A 23,719-nucleotide genomic window follows, 5' to 3' on the forward strand; every position below is an offset into this window, starting at 1 on the left:
CCATTGAGTATTAAAGATAAAATGTTTGAATGGTTTTGAATGTGTGACACAGTACAGAGGAAATGCTGCACTTGTCAAGGGTTTGAAAGTTACCACAGGACAGCTATCATTGCCAACAATCAGGCATGAGGAAGTTGTTGTTCTCAAAGCATGAATATTTGTAGATATACTAGCTACAATGCTTGTGCCTTTCCACTGACCTTGTTGATTGTACAAATTACTTTCCTTGTCACAGTCTGGAAATGGGGCAACCCTTATTGGTTCAAAAGGTTGGTGCACTCAGTGCAGAGAAAGTGTCATATGCATGCAGTTTTCTGTTCAGCTGGGGCATTACCACTATAATTCCCTGGTAAATGGAAAATTGAATCTTGTGTCTGTGAATGCAATGAATATGGAATATACAAGAAAGCTGCCATTGGAGCACAGAACACTGTAGCACAGAAAACATATGATGATAGCTTCACTATATATTTAGATACTTATTTTTACAATCTTCTATAATCTAGCTTATCTTTTGCAACATTCCAAAATGAGAAAACAAAAATTACTATATATTTTCCAGCATTTTTGTTTTTGAAAATTGTTCTTATTCCAAAATCATGTCAAATGCCCAACTCACAACAAAGCTTACATGTAATATCTTCTATGCTATTGATGACGACTGAATTTCAGTCCAGACAAGAATTTATTTGTCAAAACATCACATATTCCACGCCATATTTTGGCAAGGTATTTCATATTTCAATGTGCTCTAGTCAGACGAATAAAAATATTGTTTTATGGAACAAAATCTTGAAATTATGAAAAGTTAAAGCTGTTGTTCCTGTAATCCTGGTTGTTGGTTAAAAGGCCCTTTTCCTGTGGGTTTTTTATAAAGCTAATGATTCCAAATAGATGTTGAGAAAGGCGGATAGATAAGCAGACAAGCAGAATATATCCAAGCAAATAGTCTTCAAGCCTTCAGCTAGTGTTGAGGACAGGTATCTGATATGAACTCGGTAAATTTTGCTATGTTGTGCACGAATTTTGTTTCTCAAAAGTGTGCCAAGTGCTGTCACACATGTGTACACACACACACACACATACATCATAAGCACGTACCAGACCAACAGCAGAAAGGTTTAGCAGAAGCATATTTTAATGGATGCATACAAAATTCGGTCAACAGTCTTCAATATCTGAACCTGTCATTAATATCGAAGGTTTGATAACATTCAAACCCTGTACAGCATTCACAAAATTATGAACATCACCATGGCAACTTAGAATTTAAATAACAAAGCCAAAATTCTTTTCATCTGACTATATACAATATCTGTATTCCTCATTATAATGGACATAGCTGTGGCTTTATTGGAATTTTCTCAATCAAATCTCCATAGCTACAACTACATGTCAGTAATGTATTAGCTCTTGGCACAAAAAGTTAATATATCAGAAAAGGATAGGCAACTCAGAGAAGACCCTTTATAATGGAAATTTCACATTCTTGGAAAAATTTAACATCAGTTGTATATCATTACATTTATCAGATACCCGGTACAAGCTCATTCATTCATATTGTTCATTGCGAACACTGCAGCCAACATGAGGACAGATTGTACTCCCAAGTTCCAAGAGAGAGAGAGAGAGAGAGAGAGAGAGAGAGAGAGAGAGAGAGAGAGAGAAGCAGCCAGTGATGTTTTTGTATAACAATTTGATAAAATATCAGATCACAGAGCAAAATTAGGGTTTCACTTTACAGTCCTGCACACTGATGATGGTTTTGGTCATTTGGAATCCAATACGGCAAACACTGAACAGAACAGGGCCAAAGCTGAATAATTTTGAAAATTAACATACTCCTGAGGGTCATATATCAAAAGGTTACTGGAAGGCCCCACAGAAAACCCATTTGTTGTCATAACAAAATGTGAGCCTAGAGTTCTTCATATATGCCTTACTTTGTGCCATGTTCTTTCTATAAATCAATGCTGATAGTTGATTATAATTATATAGAAAATCACAATATTCCTAGTTGCTAGCTAAATCCCTTGGAACATTTGTTTATCATCAATTATATAATACCAGCCTGTTATTGATGGCAAAAATAAAGTGACCTGATTGGTCGAAAAGTGAAACTGTACAATCTTTGTGACACAGCATGGTCAGCTTAAGCGTCAGCTCAAAGTGAAAAATTCTCTTTTTAAGGTTTCATGCCAGTCTGTTACAATAAAAAGTCATTAAACAACTTTTTTTTTGACCAGTTCACTCTGTATATGAACTTGCTATCGCTCACGCACATGTGTTGTGAACTGGTTAAAATCTTGTCGTACCATATATCCCCCCACCCCCACTAGAGGAGTGTAGGACACAAGCAGTGTCTACTCATACTTCTCTGCTAGCTTGTTTTCCATAACCCCTTTCATCCCCATATCACAGTTACAGGTCCAACTTTACCATAGAAAACGATTGGGTTGGACCAAACCACTGAAGTGAAAGGGATAAATTCTGACCAAAACTTTAAGAAAAATTTTTCAATGTAACAAGCCTTGCATAAAAAGTTGGTTTACACTGAAATTTTGTCAGGTAACTACAAAAAAATATGTAGACACGTTTTTGTTCGAAAGAGTCGAAAACGGCAAGAGTCCTTCAGCAAAGTGAGTTCAATATATCACAGTCAATGTAACACTGTCTATGTCCATCCAGTTTGAGAATTATTATCAAGGATGCTGATTGTGGGGAAGCAATTGGTTTAAGGTAAAATCCACCTTGGGGACAGATATTCTCTTATTTTTAAAATTGTTTGCTGATATACCACTTGTACAGGCTCATTTCAACCCTTTCACCCCCAGTTCCCAGTATACAGGTCCAAGTTTACCATTGAAAATAATGGATTTGGGACAAACCATGGTGGTGAAAGGGTTAAAGTTCTTGGAGTACGAACAATTTTCAACATTCCAGTTTTTGGAAAATCAAAAATTTCATTTTTCTCCACAGTAGTTTGAATTTCAAATATCAGTGAATGTTAGATCATTTATTTCTCTAGTAACAAACTTTGCACGGCGACCCCTCGTTTTTATTCTTGATTCGGTAAGAGAATGGTTGAAAGATTTCATTGAAGAGTTTTGAGCAAAAGTTTTTAAGTCTGTTATTACTTCTTGGGCGCATACTACCTTGAAGTGTACCAGTATTGATTAAATTATTCTTCACCAAACATAACATGTTTTGTGCTCACTTGGCTTGCCAATAGACCCCAATCTGTATTCTAACAGTCTATGCACATTTCTACTGCAAAGGATATGGAGGTCAAACCTGTGAACATTTCTGATTGTGTCAAATCAATTTTTTAAATGCAAGTTCACCACATTTGCAAATTTCAAACTGCATTTACAATTTTACTGAAAGAACATAAACCTTTCAAATAATAGACATGTGATGAAATGACAGCATTTACGAAAAGAGAAAGCACAGAACAATGGCAGTAAAAAATTTTTATTGACAAATGTATTAAGCTTGACATTGGGCTACATAAATATTCCTACTTTGTTTATTCAATTGTGAAAAATGTACAATTTTACATATGCGTATCCTTTTTGGCTTTTGAATGAAAAAGTTCAAACTTTGAAATCAAATAACTACTGTATATACTAAAATTCAGCATTTCAAAGAGATTATCTTTGACCTTTTGAATTTTGACCCCATGGCGACCTTTCAGATTTACTGTCAAAGTGGTTCAAGTTGTTTGTCAGCTACCAATCTTTCTAATGGCATAATGTAGGAAGCTAAGAGTTTATGAACTAGGAATACTACCAGCATTATCCTAACATGATCATTTTGTTCACTGATCCGGATTCTCATAAACCGGCTCTTCCGACTCTTCTCCGGCTGCTCCCTCCTGTTGCTTGGCTTCCGGAACCCACATTCCGGAATCCACGCACCTCTTCATGTGGTACTTGGCTTCCTCACTGTCCATTTCCATCAGCGTTTTCTGCAACAGCTCGATGTTTTTGCTCTCAAAACACGATTGTAAACTCTGCAAGATAGAAATGATACCAAGCATCAGTGAGGCAGCTACCCATGTCTCCATTAGACTGAAAGATTTATCAGTCAATAACTCGTCCTGGTACTCTATAGGATGGAAATAGTTCAAAGGTTGTCCTCAAGGAACACATCTCAGTCTTGGATGCTATGAACACCCAAGTACAGGGCTATGAACCTATTCACCCCAAATTACAGTAAAATGGTCCAGAACCACCGTTAAGAACAATGGGTTGGGCAAAACCATGATAATGAAAAGGTTAAAAAAGATATCTAATACTCGAAGCCTGACATAATAATTCAGGCACTTTTGAGTATTGTTTGAGTATGAGTATCTGATGACTATAACTCATTATAAATGATGAATATTAATGAGTCATGCATTCCATGTTTTTAAGATTTAAAAGTAGGCTATGGTTTAGCCATTATTTGTTATTAATGGATTGATTCTATGAATCAAGAAGAATTCCAGACACCAGACTTGTTTATTGAAATAGATGATGAGTAATGACCTTCAACATTTACACTGTGCTTTTCAAGGAAAGTTAACATTATTTCATGAAATCAAACTTTGATAGTAAATATGTCCACCGTTAATGATGAACTGCAAACAAGTGAAGTGAAGGAAAAAAATTCAAGGGGACCAATGCAGCAAATTTTCTCTTTGTCAAGGGAAACCAACAGCGCCCTATTGGGATACAAAGTGTATCTTGGGCAATGCACAAATCTGTCAATGACTTCCACAGGAAGTGAAGTCATGGTGATATACTTCCAGATTCAGGAATGAGGTAGAGAGAAAATATTTTACCAGATGTAGAGATGGTGACATTTCCACCTTTGTTATTCTCATTAACTGTCGTACGTACAGAGGAAAAGGATAACGAATTGTGACGTCACCATTGCTATTTCCGAGTTTTATCAGCTAGATATGAAAGACAACACATTTCTACATTCTAGCAACATAACCTTTCCTTTAACCCTATCACCACAATGGTTTGGCCCAAATTTGTCATTATCATATAATGACAGTGGACCTGTTTATAGGGTATTGGGGGTGAGCAGGTTAACTCCATACATACCAAACAAACTGCTCTCATGATGATTTGAGTTTGCTGATCAGTTTCACTGTGCTGATACCATTTTGCGACATTGTCATATTTCCCCTGTCAGGCGTATCATGATTATCAAATTCCCCTGTCCTGATTTATGATCAATTTCCCATGTTGCCCTGCTACACACAAGTACAAACAAAATTATGAAGGAAACTTACTTTAGGTAATGACTCAAACACTTCTACTGGATCTAATCCACCAGGTCCTAGTCTACTCTCTCTTTCTTTTCTCATTTCCTGTCATGTAAACAAATCAAATAAATAAATAAACAAATAAATAAACAACAAATTCACTGTCAGTCATATCAATTCATTAATATTTGAATGTTATCAAATATTTATAAATTTAATTTTATATTTCTTTCAATGCTACAAAATGACATTCACATATGAGACAAAGCCAGGGCTTGACAATTTTTTTCCAGTTCACTTGTCCGTTGGACAAGTGGATTTTGAGTTTCACTTGTCCTCTCAAAATTTTACTTGTCCTCCATTTGTAATAATCAAGACCAAAATACTTGCCACGAATTCCGTATCGGCTTTGAGGGCTTTCTATTTTGGTAATTTTCGCCGATGTTGATGCCGATTTTTCTCAAAAGTTTACATTGAAGTAGGCCTGCGTACGGTCTGTGTGTTCCAGGCGTTATACGGCCTCCACCACAAGAGGCCGTATAACGCGGGAACACACAGACCTGTACGCAGGGCTAACAAAACATTGAATTTGAAGGTACACATCATACATCGGCTTCCCGTGTTTGGCAAGCATAAATGCCGTCGTAAAAAGATTGGTCAGTTTCTGTCGCTGGTCGTTGTCATTCGGTTCACGCATTGCGAGTGCATGCGATTGGGGTGTTGGCAAGTGAAACCGTATCGGGCTCAGCGGGACCCACAAAATTTCCACAATCATTGTCCCCGTCACGATCTCATCTGCGATGCGCCAAACAGTCCAAATGCGGTTGACTAAACTCGTGAGACCTTATCGATTCAACGCGAAACATGTCGCATCCGTCAAGAAAAGCATTTCGCTTGGTTTGGCCATGGAGGTAGTCTCTTCCTACCTCCATGGTTTGGCAATGGTGGGGTATTTGAGACACGACGTACAGAACATTTTGGAACCGTCATATTTCAACCAAGGCCACTGTGCTTTCCATTTCGGGAGATAACATCTACGGCGTTTTTCCTCATCATAACGCTTATGTTTAGATCTTTTGTCAGAAACATCATTCTAATCATCACATCGAGTCGTTGATTCTCAGACGATCCCACTCACGCTGGCCCTCGTGGCGCCGTCGTAAATCATCACAACGTCGTTTCTCAGAGTTACACAATGCACATCATTGTAAACCACGCGCCTCTTTACGGCAACAGCTTTGCTTGATTTTTGCGTAGGTCTGCGGAGCGGAAATTACGCTCTGGCTCGCGAAAATGCACAATGCCTTGTTTGCGTTAGTGGAAATATTACCGTAAAATACTCATATTTACAGCGATCACTCCACAAACTATCTGCCAACAATGTTCATCTACCTCGCTAGGCCGCATAAATGATTTTGAAGTACTGCACGGTCGATCGCCGATAAGCAATATGATTGGGTTTTGCAATTTTTTACCTAATTTGTTGGGGCGGAGCAGTCAGCATACAACAAAGAAATGCTCTTTACGCCAAATTTTAAGCGACTTTTTTAATTAGACGATGAAACAATTTCATGTCCATCATCGAAAAATTGCAACATTGTGTGAGTCAACAAGTGAATCGCAGAAGAACGTCACAATTGTATCTAAAAAAGTCAGTGATTGACATTTATTTTGTGTGAACGACAACGCAAATCGGGCGACACGTGCACAAACCGCAACTTAGGTTCGCATTGATTGCGCCAGAAGTTGTATAAACAACTTGGCAAAGGCGACCAGATTTTATTTTTGACTTGCCCAAACGTAAATTTCACTTGTCCCGGGCGTCGGGTGATAGGAATTGTCAAGCCCTGAAAGCATGTTACTGCTACTGAAAGGGATATCAACAAAAAAATTCCTTGTTTTGGCCTAAGAAACTAATTTACGCATTAGGAGAAAAGAGGGCTAGGAAACCCACAAACCAGTGAGACTAAAATAAAATTCTCCTTGATATATTATCACTATTATTCACTTGAATTCAGAGTGGCTAAAACCATCCATGGGACAAAAAATTACAAAGCAGACAAGAGGATACACTGTGAAATATCTGAAAGTTGCTTTACCATTCCCCTTTTTTGTGCAGTACGGCAGACTGTATTTGCATACTCATTCTAGTTTATTTTGTGAGTATATTTCTTAGTTTGCTGCTGTTTTCATGGCATGGTACTCTGTGGTGCAACTGAACTCACCTCCTCTGCCTGTTTCATGGCTTCATCTATTCTTGCCTTGGCGCGACCTCTGACCCTTTCTTTAAATGACTCCAACTCATCATTGAAGCAGTCCTTGTACATCTTGTCAGCCTTCTTGATTCTATGGAAACAGAACACAAATAACAAACACTCAATTTACAGCTGCTGCGAGGTAACTTATCCATTGAACAAATCTGTAGTCATGGTCCCTCATAGGTAAAGCATTGTGAAGTGAAGGGGTATGGTCTACTCAAAAACAGAATGTCGCCCTGACTATTATGATGTTCTGCCAAAATGGACACTGAAGATGCTATGTTACAGCAGTACAAATAAGTATATAATGGATAAGTATGCGCACAGGAATACACATAGTTCTATCTATGTTTCTGCCCTAGTTTTGTTTGTACCAAAGTCCATGGAATTCCTGGTTTAAATCACTGAGCAATACCTAGGATGTAGATGCCCTTCAATACATAACGCACAATTTTACATCAATGAACATTCTCCAATGATAATGACTCATTATCTGTTAATTTGCATATTCAAACAATGCTCATTAATGCACTTTGCATAAATGAATATCATTATTGAAGAAATTTCGAATTACAGGTGCACTTCGTATGACTTACTTTGTAAAGAATGGTCTAATACATGCTCTTGGGTCTTCTTTCATACTCTTTGCCAATTCCAAAATGTACTGCATCACAATGGTCTGGTGGGCTACCTGTTCCATAAGTCCATGTTTCTGTACAAAAAATATCACAATGGAGATTAAACTATAGCTGTCAATGCCGCCCATCTTTGTCATAAGATTTTTGTAGACAAGGCAAAGGCTTATGAAGACACAGACAGTACTCTGGTGCAGACTCAGTACTCCAAAGAGATCACATGATGATGTTGAAAATAACCTTGTATACAAATGTGCCAAGAAATACACTTATTGCTACATGTATGAGGGTTTGTGCATGTGGTTTTGTTTGTACCATGGTCCATTGCCATTCCAGGTTTAACCTATTGCACTGATCATCATTATATATTTGTTACTGAATACAGCAATGCATGCATGTATGCAAATGCACATTTGGCTTTGGATAGGTGATGATTTCCTAACAATGGTGGCTGCGGTGGGATACTGCCTGTTGCTACTCTGCACATGAACTCATCAAACCCAGCAAATTTTACACTGAGATGAGATAACACTAATATCTTGACACTTACCTCTTCAACTTCCAGATCAATAGCCCAGATGGCTAGATAATTGGCGGTTTCTTCACAGGTAAGGTTTGGATTCTCAACCAAGAACTCCATGCTATCATCCCATCTTCTCATCATTCCAAATTTTTTTATTTTGGTTTCATTTTTCTCTACAAATGTTCTCTGCAAGGAACATACATGGGGACAGATTATTACAGCAAAAGGACATGATGTAAAACATTTGGGCCAACGTGAACACAGGACCAATGATAAGCTATAGTTACGCTTCAGCATTATCTAAAGGATTAAAAGCACCCTGAGACAAGTATTAATTTGTACAATGAGGAACATATGACCAAGTATTATTAAAGTGACATCAGTATTTTTTCAATAAAATCAAATGTATGTGTAACTTATCTAAAAATGCTTACTAGAGTGTGACCACAGAAAGTTTTACAAACAATGGACTGGCAAGGAACTCACAACTCAGACTAAACTATTTCTGAGTTGCAACTCAAATATGGCTGCCACAATTATACACATGTGTAAGCACATCTAATCTACCAAATCCATCACCAAGTATTTAAACAGTGACATTTTTCAAAGGTAATATGGATTAATAATGGGAATCCAAACATCTCTCTGAAGATTAGATGGTATAGTTTGGTAAGTAAAATGCAAAAAGATTCAGCTGATGAGGCTTCAAGTTTATGTATACCTTGGTTTTTTTCAACCAAACTTACATGTCTTTTACTGAGTTCTTCATCTGTCATATCTTTCACATCTTTCTCATCTTTGTCATATTTGTTAATTATTGTTTTCTGCCAAGCATCATGGCCGATTGTGTCCACATTCCATGGGGTTAACTGGAAAAAATTTAACAAAATCTAATTTAGTTATCTTTTGACTGTAAATTTACATGTAAAACCGCCTTGAATGAACTGCAAAAGTCTTGACTTTGAGCGCACCGTATTAGTATAGTTTTAGCAACTTGAGAATTCTTAACCCTTTGAGTGCTGCAATACTTCCCACCCAAGTCTTAGTGTAACATTTTACCAATTTTTAAGTATTTTTCTGTACAATTTTTGACATTTTTGGACTAAATGGATGTATCTTTTCATTGGCTACAGTTTATGATCAGAACTTTGGGAAAAGTCTGAGAAAAATTGCCTTTGTTATATTTTATAAATAAAGACAATAAACCTTTGACACCTAAAGGGCTAAACTATAAAAAAAATGTGCAATTAATATAGGATGTATACCACATATAGAAATGATCAACACCATAGATTGCAGACCCAGAAACCGAAAACAGGAGAGAATAATAAATAAATCGTCCCCTGTAGAGCTGAAGTGTCCACTAACAATTAACCCTTTCACCACCATGGTTTGTCCCAAATCCATTGTTTTCTATGGTAAAGTTGGACCTGTATACAGGGAACTGGGGGTGAAAGGGTTGAACAAACACATGCACTTATTTTTGTCTAACCTGTTCTGGCAATGAGCAGTGTCTTGGAAGCTTTAGTTTTGTGCACTTGGTCAGCTGAAATTCATTGTCATTAGTGAATCATTTCCAATCAAACAATCAGCTACACAATAGCTTTAGTTTCTGTAAGTTGGTGTAAATAATCATTTGACAATCTACCTATCTGATTCAGATACAACCTTTCAAGCTGCTGCACATCGCCAAAGCTATTCTGCCCGATAACAATCAGTATTGATTAAGAGTGGATATTGGTAAAACAATGGTGGTGAAAGAGTTGAAGATAAAACTGTTCTCACTCTCTCCTTCTTGGCAATCTCATCTTCTTTTTTCTTCCATTCTGCAGTCTGTTTTTCATATTCTTTCAAAGTGTCTTGCAATTTGCGGCCTTCTTCTGAATCCTGTGAAATAAGCCATTGAATCAATGGACCACTGCCCCAAACAAACTGGTGAACCATCAAAATTCATCATGGGGTTATGATCATATGTTATTAAATCTATATGTGCAGATGGCAATGTTTCTTTCACTGTTTGTCTTTGTTCACTGTCATTGCCTCTCTACTGGCAATGCAAGTAAAAACGACCATGATATAGATGATGCCATCTTTACATCCAAATTCTACCTGCACTTTGATATTTTTTGGAAAAAATGAAACAGAAAGATGAGGTCACAACTTGCCTTTTTTCCTTCTACACAGAGTTGTTCAAACCGCTGCCGAGTCTCTTCTAAATTTTTCCTGGCCCTTTTCATGGTGACAAAAGACAAAAATTTACAAAATTTTGATTAGTTTCCAGTGTTTCCGCTGCCCGCTCGCCAAATCGCAAATGCGAGAAAAAAGTAGCGTTTGGCGAGAAGATTTTGGCAAAAGTTAGCCAAACTTGCGAATCGAAAATTGCACTATGACGTCATCACTTTGTCCGCGCGCACATGTCCTGCATTCAACTTGAGATGTAATGCTTTATCTCTGTGCATCCCCGACCTTATGCGTCAGGAGATCCTATTTGTAACACATACAGTATGAATAAAATTGTAACGAAACAACTCACAAATCAATAGTACCGCATGTATATCATGACTAGTTGACTAAAATGTTGCGAAGTTTTGGGTTTGACTACGCGCAATGTGTGCCTACAGATAACTCCGTGCAGTGACAGCCATGTCATCGTCAACACTGAATTGAATTGAAGGATCGTAGTGACGGTGAAACTAAGCAAAACGGCAAACTTTCCTTTTTGACTTTGGCTGCTCCACCAATATGGGGGGAACCACCCCTACAACACACATTCTAAGCGCAAGTAAAGCTATGAAATGGAAAGAAAAATTATGATCAATGTAGGAAAGTCGATCGTGAATTTGGAAAGGAAGGTAGCGGCATGCATGGTCAAAAGCATACGCATGACATTTTTTAGAACGTAGAGCGAGTAAGGCACTCCTGAATAGCGAAAATGTTCGTGGTGTATTGCTGCCAACAAGAAAATACCTTTACTGGCGTTAGAAACTTGTGTGAATTGGCTTCCTTAAATATAAATTCGCGACAATTTTCAGTGTATCACGGACCGTGGTGTATTGTGACGTGACATCGTATACAGACTTTCAGAGAAGCGCTCGCTCGTCCGCCGAGTCGGCCTAGTTCCGCGTTCACATCGTGCAAATAAATACGCAAGTCTTGTCGCGATATTTGAGCATTTAACTTGATCGTCAGTGAAACAAAAAGATGTTTCTCCATATCAAAAGGGTATATATTTGATATTTTACGGTTCTGTTCTAGACGTGAACATTTAGATTTATGATCTGTGATTTCTGCGAGCCATGGCATGATTGAAGCTGGCTGTGAATACACACTGACGTCTTTGATGATGACCCCTGACCCAAGCGCCATTGATACGCTATGCGCTGTCTGAGCTTCGCTTGCTAAACTTCAAGCGTAAAGGAAATGTATTGGAAGTCTAAAAAATGCACATATTTCTCAAGTCTGAGAGTACTTTACTTTCAAACTGCTACGAGAATGGATATCTGATTCGTTTGAAAAAACTAGTATGCTGAACCAGGTTTCGTGCCGTTGTCTGTAGCGATATGTACAGTATCGCACAATAGCGATTTCAGGTTTGTTACTGAATAGGCCTATAGTTGCAATGCATACGCCTAACTTTGGACAAGTGTCGCTTGGAATTCGGACAAATTTTATGTTGTATGTGTGGCTGATGTTGGCACCTTGTAATCTGAACCATAAACTGGTGTGACTTTTAGTATCCATAGTAGCACTAACAGGGTTTATTTCTGTCATTCTTACGGAAAATGCAGACAAATATTTATTTTTGCATATTAATGAGAAAAATGACGTCATTTGTGATCATCGGTATCGGCTTGGCTAATTGAATATCTGGATTGGCGAATAATTTTTTAGGGCTTCTAGCCAAATTTGCTACAAGATTTTGGAACCCAGGGGAAACACTGGTTTCATGAAATAGTTAGTATATGCTGTATATGCTGCGACACTTTATCCAGAGTTAACCTCTTGTGGCAAATTTCTTTACATGTGAGAAGGCATGTTTCAGTGTAAAGTTTGTGTACCCATTCTTGCCCATTAAAGATTGTTTGGCAAAAATAAACATGACTGCATGTGCACATAAGACATACTCCTTTCTTTAACCCTTTCACCACCATGGTTTGGTCCAAACCCATTGTTATCAATGGTGATTATGGACCTGTTTACAGGGAATCGGGGGTGAACAGGTTAAATGCTTTCTAGTGATACCAGCTCAATTTCACTTTTAATCTGGGTACTTTTACACGCAGTATGCTGTACTTATGAATATTCATAACTCCTGAAAATGTGAAGAATTGTACAGTCACTTTGGCTCTTGATACATCACACAATCTCATCCAATTCTACATGGAATATGGTTCATAATCATAATTTTGTCAGGTACAGCAATTATGTAGACTCTAGTGTACACCTTGCCTTACTTGGTATAAAAATTATGCAAACAAACTGGTGGAAAAGTACAATTACACAACTCCAAGGTATATGTTGAGAGTCAATGAAAATATAACTGTGTCCAACCTGTAAATTGAAACTTTTGCATAACCTTTATATCCTTACCCTTATCCTTCCCAATCAGCCAAGTCAGTAAAAAACAGTACTGAGCAAAAAAATATATGTTATAGTTGGTTAAGTTGTGAAAATAAAGTTTACAGAATCCATGTTTTCAGTGGCCTTAAAATGTTTGGGGTTTTGTTAAAATGCAAAATATGGAACCTGTCATGCCTCACTGATTTTAACCAGTGTGACCTGATGGTGAGATATAAACTTGGCAGGATGATGGTTAAAGTGTTATTTTATGCTGTTCATAAAATAATTAGATAAAATATCTTTTGTACGTTGTCTAGCAGAAGACAAAAACTAAAACTATCCTGAGTCTTTGGTTGTCAGCACATAAAACATGTCCATACAGTTTAACAATACTTACTGTGTAGATTTTTTTATAAACTCTTCCTTTTCCTTCTTGCTTTCTTCCATCCTTTCCACTCGAGCCTGGTGTCTCCATCGGAATAAACTTGGTGTGTCAATGTTGGGATGAGTGTCATCTTCATCATCGGATATCTAGGAATTAAAAATGCAAAACAGGCACAAAGTATCGGAAACTGTAAAAGTAAGGCTTACACTTTTAAGGAAGGGTTCCCACTCTACTCAGGAATTTATTAAGAATTCTACACAACTTAGTGCTTGCTTTCCCAAATGCTTGAATGCACTGACAGAATGCTGTGTGATTCAATTGGAAAAAGATGTCCAAGCTATTGGCAGTGCATTGCAAGATAAAACGAGGATGTGACAGTATAATTCAGTGTAACAGTATGAATACTTGACACCGGTGAGGACAGTGTGAATATACTTTGAACAAGTAGCATGCTTAATTCTAAGCAAAGAGGGCCTTCATTTTATTTGAAGAAGATACCTTATACGGCAGCATATATGTCAATTATACTGGGTTTATCAATGTAATTGTGGTACAGTACCAGGGCTAAAAAACCATGCTATTGTGTGCATCATTAGCAAAATTGCACTCAAGTCAAAGTAGAGTCTAGGTCAGACTCAATATCTGTAAAATTACCCTAATAAAGATAGGACGCTGGCAAATTAAGGGAAGGTATACATGACAGTTATGGCTTCTGTAGATTCTGGCTGTATTGTTTCTATTGTCACAATACTTGATTTAAAATTTGCTATATTTCTCAATTCATCAATCAGTGGATGGATTAGCACACACAAATTAAAGAATACATAAACAAAAAGATACCCCGCTTGAAACAGAAATGTCTGATGCATATAGGAGCATAAACTTTGAATTTTTTTTGTTTCTCTTCAACCTTATTAAAGTTATTAACGACAGTAACTTGACATCTTGTCATAATAATGACAAAAAAAATTCACACACATTGTATTAAGGTAACAAAACAAAAATATGCAAATTAAATTTTAAACAAAGATCATTACACTATTGTCAAACTCCTACAATCGATGTTTTTTTTTCTTATATGTTTGCAAGTTGTTGCTCAGTAAGTCTGAACATGGACGTAAAAACGAGGCGATTGTTCAAAGGCGCAGGGGAGATGGTGTTGTGTATTTGGGGGAAACCCCAAAATATTAATTTTATGCACACAATAAAAAGTAACATTGCGCACTTTGAAAAGCATCGGAAAGGTGACAATGAATTTTGGCCGAAGTAGTAGATTATTTGATATCATTGTTTTTGGGGGGTTCGATGGAGTACATCAGCTGCAGTTCGTTATCACACTGTGAATTTCCAGAAACTTCCGTATTAAAACGTTCTCGGCACCATTTACATCACGAGCACAGTGACAGTCGCGTGCAGTGACCGTAGAAGTAAAATTTGTCGATCTCTTCGCGATGAAGAATTAACCAATAAATGTCAAGTTAAGGAAAAAGGGAGAAGCTATCATTCAATGAACTCCACTTCCGCAGATATCAAAATTCATCCAAGAAAGAAAAACATCACTCACTTCGATGTGATCCCACTTGCTGTAGTCCACCATTTTCACCTAATTATCCCACAATGCTTGGCGCGCTTGACCTCAAATGAACATAATTTCAATAACAGCCCCGACAAATCTTGTCAAACCTTTCAATAAGTGCGTTAAATTGAAAATTATTTTATTTTTCCAGTTAAATGATACAAAAAGCCATTTTTTATATCATTGCAAATATTTGAATGAACTGCTGTGCTCAAAGTTCAGGTCTCGTATAATCTCGCAATGTTCGAGATGTTGTTGTGATAACCTTCAGATGCAAAAATGGATTCGTCGAAGTTACAACGGTGAGATCAGCTTTCCCGTGAAAACATCGAAAACTCAGCATTTACAATGAGTGGTACGGTTCAAGCACAAACTAGATTCGCCGATTATTTTGTGGTTTGCGGTCTCGACATATCGTCAGGTCTAGAACCCGACCAACTTTCCGGTAAGTGTCTTTTTTGACACCTACAGATAAATTTTAATGAAATATTTTTATCGATCATACGACCTAGTGATACCCGACGTCCAACGTCCGCCGCGCCGCACAGCTGCACAGAGTACACTCACCGCCACTGTTTGATCCTTGAAAATATGCCCGGCGCCTGCCCCTCTTCGACGCCGCTAGAGCTCATTCGAAATTTTATTTTCATAGTGGTATCTGCATCATGCCTAGCACGGCATCTTTGCTAATTTGAAGGCCGTACAGTTTTAATTGTCACTCCATCTGTGGGAAAAATAAACAACAACACCAACTGAATACTGTACTGTCAACAGGAAGTAACATAAATTATACTCTCGATTCCGTATCTTATATCCTGTTGACTAAGAAGACAATGACAGGGAGACAAATTCCCAACGTTCCTTGAAATCAGACGTTTGCTTTTCTCTATTATGTAATTCACAGACCAGAATATTTTCAATCTGACCGGTTTGTTTATTCATGGATAAACCGACCATTCTTTCAAATCCATGATTTGTCGTACCGTGATATTCACGCGAGGGGAAGTTCAAACTGGGATATCCTTTGACCATTCCGTGTTAGTCTTTTCATTAAAGTACACAGAATACACATGGTTAAAATTTTCTTTAAAAAATACGAAAAAAAAAATCGCGATATCACTAAATCTCATCTACAACGTATGTTGTAATGCGATAGGGTCACTCCAGTACAAACTGTACAGCCGCCGACTATGATTCATATCTGGAGAAAAGGGCAACAGTTTTTATCAGGTTGTTGTGAACATGTATACTTGACGAGTCATGTCAAGCACCCTACAAGCCAAAGGAAAATTTACACAGCTCCTTTCTACTTTTATCCGCCACCTGTCAATTTTCAGAATGGCCATCGTTCAACATTGGCGCCAGTACATTGGCCGGGGTGTAACTCTGTAAGAAGCTTTGTTAATTATTGATATGTTTCATCAACCACAGTCAACAAAAAAATTACAGTAATGCACTTACTTTCCAATGAAAGTATTGCTGAAAGGGTTTCAGTTATGAGTTGATAAATTAAATGTCATAAAGAAACAAGTCATATGATTATTCCGCATTCCGAAGCAATTTTTGTATATCCCTCTGAATTCAACATTTGCCGTAGCTTTGCATAGCAGGTCTATATGTTACCAGTTATGCCTGTGGTTGGAGGCGTAGCTGGTAACACACAGCCCTGCCACGCATAGCGTCATTGGCAGCTATACTGTGGATATGCACTTGAAACGTGCGTACTTGTTGATGTTTTGTAATGCGCCTCAGCTGTTTCACTTATGCATTATTGGCATTGTCATTAGCATTCCAGCCCATTACGTCCCTGAGCTGCCTAATGAGTTTTGCGCTTGTTGTCAAGGTCATTATATGAACTTGGCAATGCAGCTGACCCTGACTTTCAGTTGCCCCTGAGAAATTAAGACCTGAATTGGCCTAGCGTGTTCTTTTGTCACAGCAGAGGCTTATAATATGTTAACGATATCTCTCAACTATGTGAGTTTCCAAAGCTTGGGGATATACCTGTATGCAGGTATATTCCCCAACCGGGAACAATGAAATATTTTTACCTAGCGTAACAATGCTGTGATGACTAATATGGCATACACAGGGGGAAGTCCCAGCAAAATATTAACAAAAGACCAGTACCAGCTTAACTGTTGTCATCAGTCATTTGACTACAATTACATCAACATTTCCTTCAAAGATTTCTGACAAGCATGACCCAGGAACTGTGTTGTACAGCGCTGTTTTCCGCTGATGACTAAAATAGAGTACAAAAGGAAACTCCTGGTGAAATAATCAAGGAAGGCCATTACTCATTAGCATACAATGAAAAACAGCATTTCTGTTTTCAACACGTTCTTGTTTACAAATCACATTTACATCAACTTTCCCTTCTCGGGTACCTACAATGTATGCAAAGCACACAGGAAGACAAGGTATATAGATGTTATGCCATACCCGAAAAATAATTTTGAAAATCCCTTGAAGGAGATATCTGTGTGCTCTAATCAGACAGGAAGTATGTAATTTGAATATGTTACTACAAGTTATCATAGTCATTGGTGAGGATTTTGAAGGTAGTTTCATGTATGACCTCTCGTTGGTTAAAGTACGCTTCCACCGTGGTTTCGGTGGAAGTGTAGCATATGAGGAAAGGTCCAAGGCTAGTAGTGATAAGGAGAAGATGTCAAACAGACAAATGGCCCATATGAAAGACAAATATAAAGACATATTATTACATAATTTTGTCATGAAATATTTGTATTGATGAAGCCCCTTAAAATATCTTCAAAAAAAAATAATGCTCCATATACAGACATCACGATGTGCGTGTTTTATATTTGCTTATTTGAGCAGTTATTGTGTTTGGCAATGCTGGGCATAACAGATTCACACATGCTGATCTGTGTATTTGTGATTTGGAAGAAATAGAAAATGGGTCACCTTTTTTATGGAAAGGAATTTTTTGATTGGTGTTCCTCCTACAGTTGTTGAACTTTGGTCAGAAATACTCAGTTTTATATCCCTTGTTAAACACTCACGCTCCTACATTACTGTATAAAGAGTGCCTAACAAGCAAGAATTTTTCAAACAAAATTTTCTGTCAGAATTGTAGTAGATTCTTGTATAGTAGTAAGTGCCACGTATTTGCTTGTTGTGTAATTATTAACCATTTATATATGTATTAGTGATAATTTTGAATTGCATTTTGGTGGTCAGTTTCAATATATTTGTTTCAGTTAACGTTGAATGGTATGTATGAAATATTTTTGTGACATTTTGGTGATAATTACAAATGTAAAATATAAAAAAAATATCGGAAGGTTAGAATTACTTATACACGAAGGTGTTACAAAGCAAAAAAGAGAAAGGTTAAAATCAGCTTTATCAGGACTCTGTGTAGATATTTGCATATTTGTCTGAAATGGTACAAGGCAAGAGTTCAAGGGTCAAATGTTACATGTTCAGTCATTTAACATAGTCTCGCTTATCGGATCACTGGCAAATATGATCTGCTTTATAAATATAACGATGAACTGTCTGTTCCAAGGGCGTCACCTCTGCTGTACTTTGTAAGCACCAAGTGGATGTAATTGAGTTGTAGTACTGAAAATATTTTAAAGAAATATGCTACATAATTAATCTTTTATACACTTTGAATTTGGAAAATGTTCATGTGGGAAGTTGATGAATTGCCTATGTTACAAAAAAATGAGGATTAAATTTGCTCCCTACTGGCATTTTATCAGTTGTAATTATTTGACCTACTGGTATTAGGGTAACTGACAGTGACTGAAACGTGGGCATATCATTGATAAAATCTCCACCCACTGTTGTAGGTAACAATTTACAAAGAGTTAATTCCTGGTATGTACCAAAAATGCCAATTATTTTTTTCAAATTTTATCTAGAAGCAGGGTGGATGTGTCGCTGTGCCAATCAATGTTGTTTATGATGTAAAAACTGAAAAAAGCCAATAAGCAAAATGTCTCATGTTAAGGACAAATTATTAAAGTGTTGTCAAAAGACAAGAAATTGCATTTGTCAATTTTTGTCACCTCTGTAAAATATGTATCCCATTCAATTTTTTTCAGGTTTTTCTAAGTTTGCTGAAAAACTGTAACCAACTAAATATGGTGTCCATTTGGTCAAAAAAGAATAAAAATTTGAAGAAAAATTCATAAAAATTGGGAAAATGTTACACTAAAATTTTAAAGGGAAAAATGATAGCACTCAAAGGGTTAATACAGAATTTGCATATCATGCTTGTTTCAGAACATCAGTAGAATACAGTGTAGGGTTTTTCACTTGTTAATTAACATATCAGCATAGTTATCTGCCCTGTGTAGCAAAAAAGCAATAGATCTCCTTTTGTCAACGGCAACACCCTATCAAGAATTCAGATTTGTTATAATACATGTAACCCGGCAACACGATTTGAATGTAACTGCAGTGCTTTAAATAGACTAAATGATTTGGGGTGTGCATCGGGTATGTCATCATGAACTAACAATGATAGATAATAAATTTTCATCACTGATGTCCTCCATTATACAGACTTTGCAAAGCTTTTGATTTTCAAGCTGTCAACAGGTATCGCAATCTCCACAAATCACCTAACTCATTTGTTCAGGACAGAAATTGTCTCTGAAACATGATTTTACGATCTAAGTGCAGGTACGCTAACAATATTACGTACCATGTCCTTTTGTAAAGCTGAAAATATTTTACTTTAGAAAAGAAGGATAATTTGCTTTTAATTTTAAGAGGGACGGTTACATTAATGTAGAATTATCTAAATGATTTTGTCTTGCAGTTTAAAACAACCCTTGAGGTTTTGTGATTAAAATCAAAAAATCATTACTCATCGCAGCCATTAGCTGAACTGGGTACTGTTTTCATACTTTCAATATATTTTAGCATAGAACTACTTTTGACTATTCATTGTCTCTGAAAAGATCATTTGCTGAACCAGGTACCGTTTACATGCTTTCCAATACTTTTTAGCATAGAACTACATTTGATATTTAATTTTTTTTGTCGTATAACCCTCTTACCCTATTTCATCTTGTTGGGTTCCAACTGTAGTATAGAAAACCACAGGATCAGAACAAACCATGATGGTTAACGGGGAAGGTAGTGTGATGGGATTTTATGTGAATGTTAAAATATGAGTTGTTGTGGTTTGTAGGGTCCAGAAATGATCTGTGTACTTCACTATGTTGCATGTGTTAGTGCTCAAATTAATGCAGAGTTTTTTACTTGTAACATAAATTTAATAAAAACAAAACAAAAATGAAATAATGATGCTCAATTCGGCTTGATATATTTTACATTTTTTGCTGTATTTTTACATATTGCGTATTTTACATATTACTATTTTTACTATTTTACATAGCTCTAACACATAAAACAAAATGCAACTGAAAGCTTGCCGAAAAATTTAACTCATGATTCTTATAGTTATAAATATTTCTAATGCTTATTTATAAGTCACATCTTAATCCATGCAGCCATAGACTGATTTTAGAAGTTTTTCTTAATGTATTTGTGAATTCATTTTTTTTCTCCGTTTTGCAAATTGACAATTATCAGAACCCATTAATAGCGGAATCCCTGTGCTCAGTCATACAGTGATATCCTTAATAGACCCTCTAAGTCAGTCATTACAAATCTGTCACATAGACACCCCCTACCAATCCATTATTACAGAGGGTTACTCACGAGTCTCCCATCTCGAACACGCTAGATATCTTTAATATCAAAAGGTTTCAGGTCTTTAAAATTTATGTGCAAGATTTATTACACTCAACATTACTGTAAAGATCAACACATATTTTTACGATGTGAGAAACTTGTAAAGATACATCTTTCTGCATCATAAAATATCTGACTTTGCATAATAATATCACCATGAGTAAGAAAATAGTGATTAATTAAAAAAAATTCTTAGATGGAGTGAATATTCATAATCTATCCCACATTTTACCCTTTAGATTCCGCATTGTAATTTCCACAAGTGCATTAACACTACCATTACTGGTAGTGACAATAGTCGCCATCTGCCTTATATTCAAATCTGAATCCTAAGAATGATGTCATGTCTTATTCAGACAGGCTTACTCTCACAACATGTGCTTATTCTAATGGGGCTCTGTTTTGAAGATCCCTTGCCTGTACAGTGCTGGAAATGTATGATGGAAAATCATACGGTAGATGGGCGTGACTGTTGATTGTATTGTACACTGTGTGGGACGCAATCATCACCAGAGTGAAGGGTGATATTTAAGTCGTAACTCTCCTGAGAATCTCGATGATGTCATAAATATCAATTGAATTGCATCACAATTTAAAATCTTGTGTACATTCTGACCCCACAAGGGTACATCTAGTACGCTGACACACCGGGTCATTAATTTTTGACAAATTATCCCATTTATTCTGTTTCTCCCGGACACACCCATTTCTCCACCTGTGGGCAAAATGACACAATATCATTCATTCTAGCATAATATCAATAATGACGCATCTAGAATTTGCATGAAGCTTTCTTCCACAACATGCATATATTCAACTCAAAACAGCGTAATTTTTAGCAGATATATTTATTCTAGTAATAGTTTCATATCCACTACCTTTGAGAAATTTTGCATCTGCAGCTACATGTATGTTTATTTTAACAGTTTCATTTCCACTATAAATGTTCTTTTACAATATGAGTTAGTAAATGCAGAACAATTCTATAACCGTGTTATTTTGAATGCTAATATTGCCCCTGCTAATGAGAAATCTGATGTAATGCTGATGGCACGGTGATTGTAATATGCAGACATAGACAGACTGTATGCAAAGCTGTAACAGTCACGTCTCCATCTAGTGCTCCTGATGTTGAGGTATGACTCATCGTAAGGTCGTTGGGAAGGCAATGACTTGAATGACCTTGCTATGTTTTCCTCGCCTTCTTCAATATCATGCTTCTCGTTGTTTTTGAAATTAATTTGATGCAAGATTGAAGGTGACCGCAATTGGCCACAGTGCTGTGTACCACACAGGAAGGGTTTAAAATCTAGCCATGTGGATTAGACGAAAGATTTGAACCAGTGTTCAAACAACATGTTCTCGTCTGAAGTTGTTTCATGTTGAAAGACAGCCAGCTGCATAGAGCAATTTAAGACAAAATCATGCATAAATTCAGTGTAAATATTTAAATGCAGTATCGAAAATACAGTTCTTATATAAAACTGAATCTGTGCGCGATTGTGTGTGTGTTGATTTTCATAATAGCAGTAGCACACAAAGATATTTACAACAAAGAGGATGGCATAATATATGTATCAACTTCAGGTGTTGGAATTAAAATGATCTGTTATTATTTTTTCCTTGACATTTTGCCTCTGTCAATGATGAAATTTTAATCACACTTATAAGAGCTTCCAGTGTACAAAGCTGAACATTTTTCAATCTAGTACGTGTAAATGTATAACTGCGAAAGACCATGACCATCTGAAATGCAAAATTTATGTTTTGCATGAAAATTGAGGTACATGAATCATACAAAATACACTTGGGTAATTAATTCCTCCCATTCAGCAATACCAGTATTACGCTGTTTGTATTTGTCTAGAATATTGTTATCATATCATAAATTACACCGCCACCTTGATAGGCTGTTTCCATTTCATTACAATAATTAGTACAAAATGGGCAGAGTTTCAATTATTTAGTTATCAAGTGAGATAAGATGTATGCGTAATTCTGGCATTTGGTACACAGTGATATGTCAATTTGCTGGCAGATGTTGTAGATGATTTGTGATATGACGATGAATCATTTGATCTTACTGATACTAGGAATGATAGCTCCCCCGTAGCTAGGTGTATGGTACATGTGTTTTGTATTTGGGTACCACACAATGCATGTTATGAATTAGACCACCCTAGTTAACATTTGTAGGTGTACTAAGATTTTCACAGAACTGTCCCGTTCATCTTTGCTATGAAATCAATATGCGACTGATTTCGGTATGCCAAAGTGTGAATGGCATCATACAGTGCCTAAAAACTGAGCCTGTACATGTGTAGACAGCATTGTTATTGTTGACAAGTTAATTCAGGTCTGTACTAGAATTCAAATATTACATGATATTATACACATACAAATGCTGTGTTGACAAGCTGAATAGTCAAATATGTGTTTCAAGATGCTTTAGGGAGTTGAACAAGAACTTGCAGTTGACATACAAAACAAAAACAGTGAAAAAAGTCCACAAAAGTGACACCAACTGACCCGTTAAGTTTCTAAGAAAGAGTTGAAAGAATGGCCAATGATTAAAAAAGTTGAAAGAATGGCCAATAATCAAAAAAGTTGCTTTTTTCCCTGAAGCAAAAGCTATTTCGATAATTGAACTTTCCATTTCGTTTAACTGCATATGTTGAGTTTGCGTCACCGTAATTAGAGTAACGACTTTTTGTATGAAAGGTTTCAGTGTGGCTAAGCTTTTCCCTACAATACGCCATTTGTTCTTGTAAAAT

At 36.7% G+C, this 23,719-nt stretch overlaps 2 protein-coding genes across 6 annotated transcripts in view; one reads left to right on the forward strand and one right to left on the reverse strand.

The window, feature by feature from the left end:
- Positions 1-1,120: 1,120 nt before the first annotated feature.
- LOC139117375 (hsp90 co-chaperone Cdc37-like) lies at positions 1,121-15,318 on the reverse strand. Its single transcript, XM_070680452.1, has 10 exons — positions 15,189-15,318; positions 13,637-13,770; positions 10,845-10,908; positions 10,465-10,566; positions 9,426-9,548; positions 8,707-8,865; positions 8,118-8,233; positions 7,489-7,609; positions 5,291-5,368; positions 1,121-4,015 (listed from the first exon to the last, which is right to left on the reverse strand). The coding sequence occupies exons 1-10, from the start codon at positions 15,219-15,221 to the stop codon at positions 3,821-3,823; spliced, it is 1,125 nt and encodes a 374-aa protein (XP_070536553.1). The 5' UTR covers positions 15,222-15,318; the 3' UTR covers positions 1,121-3,820.
- Positions 15,319-15,469: 151 nt separating this feature from the next.
- LOC139117359 (DENN domain-containing protein 5B-like) overlaps positions 15,470-23,719 on the forward strand; it is a 51,177-nt gene continuing 42,927 nt past the window's right edge. For all 5 annotated transcript variants that reach the window (XM_070680403.1, XM_070680420.1, XM_070680430.1 and 2 more), the window contains exon 1: positions 15,470-15,645. In XM_070680403.1, the coding sequence (XP_070536504.1) occupies positions 15,549-15,645 (97 nt within the window). In that variant the 5' untranslated portion in view covers positions 15,470-15,548. The remainder of the gene's footprint in view (positions 15,646-23,719) is intronic.

The sequence above is a fragment of the Ptychodera flava genome, chromosome 2 (assembly GCF_041260155.1).
Source record: "Ptychodera flava strain L36383 chromosome 2, AS_Pfla_20210202, whole genome shotgun sequence".
Taxonomy (NCBI): Eukaryota; Metazoa; Hemichordata; class Enteropneusta; family Ptychoderidae; genus Ptychodera; species Ptychodera flava.

Coding starts and splice junctions, on each gene's coding strand:
- LOC139117375 (XM_070680452.1), bottom strand. CDS start 15,221: ATGGTGGACTACAGCAAGTGGGATCACATCGAA. Junction 8,234..8,706: donor TTGATCTGGAAGTTGAAGAG/GTAAGTGTCAAG, acceptor TTTTTTGTACAG/AAACATGGACTTATGGAACA. Junction 5,369..7,488: donor CCATGAAACAGGCAGAGGAG/GTGAGTTCAGTT, acceptor TTTACATGACAG/GAAATGAGAAAAGAAAGAGA.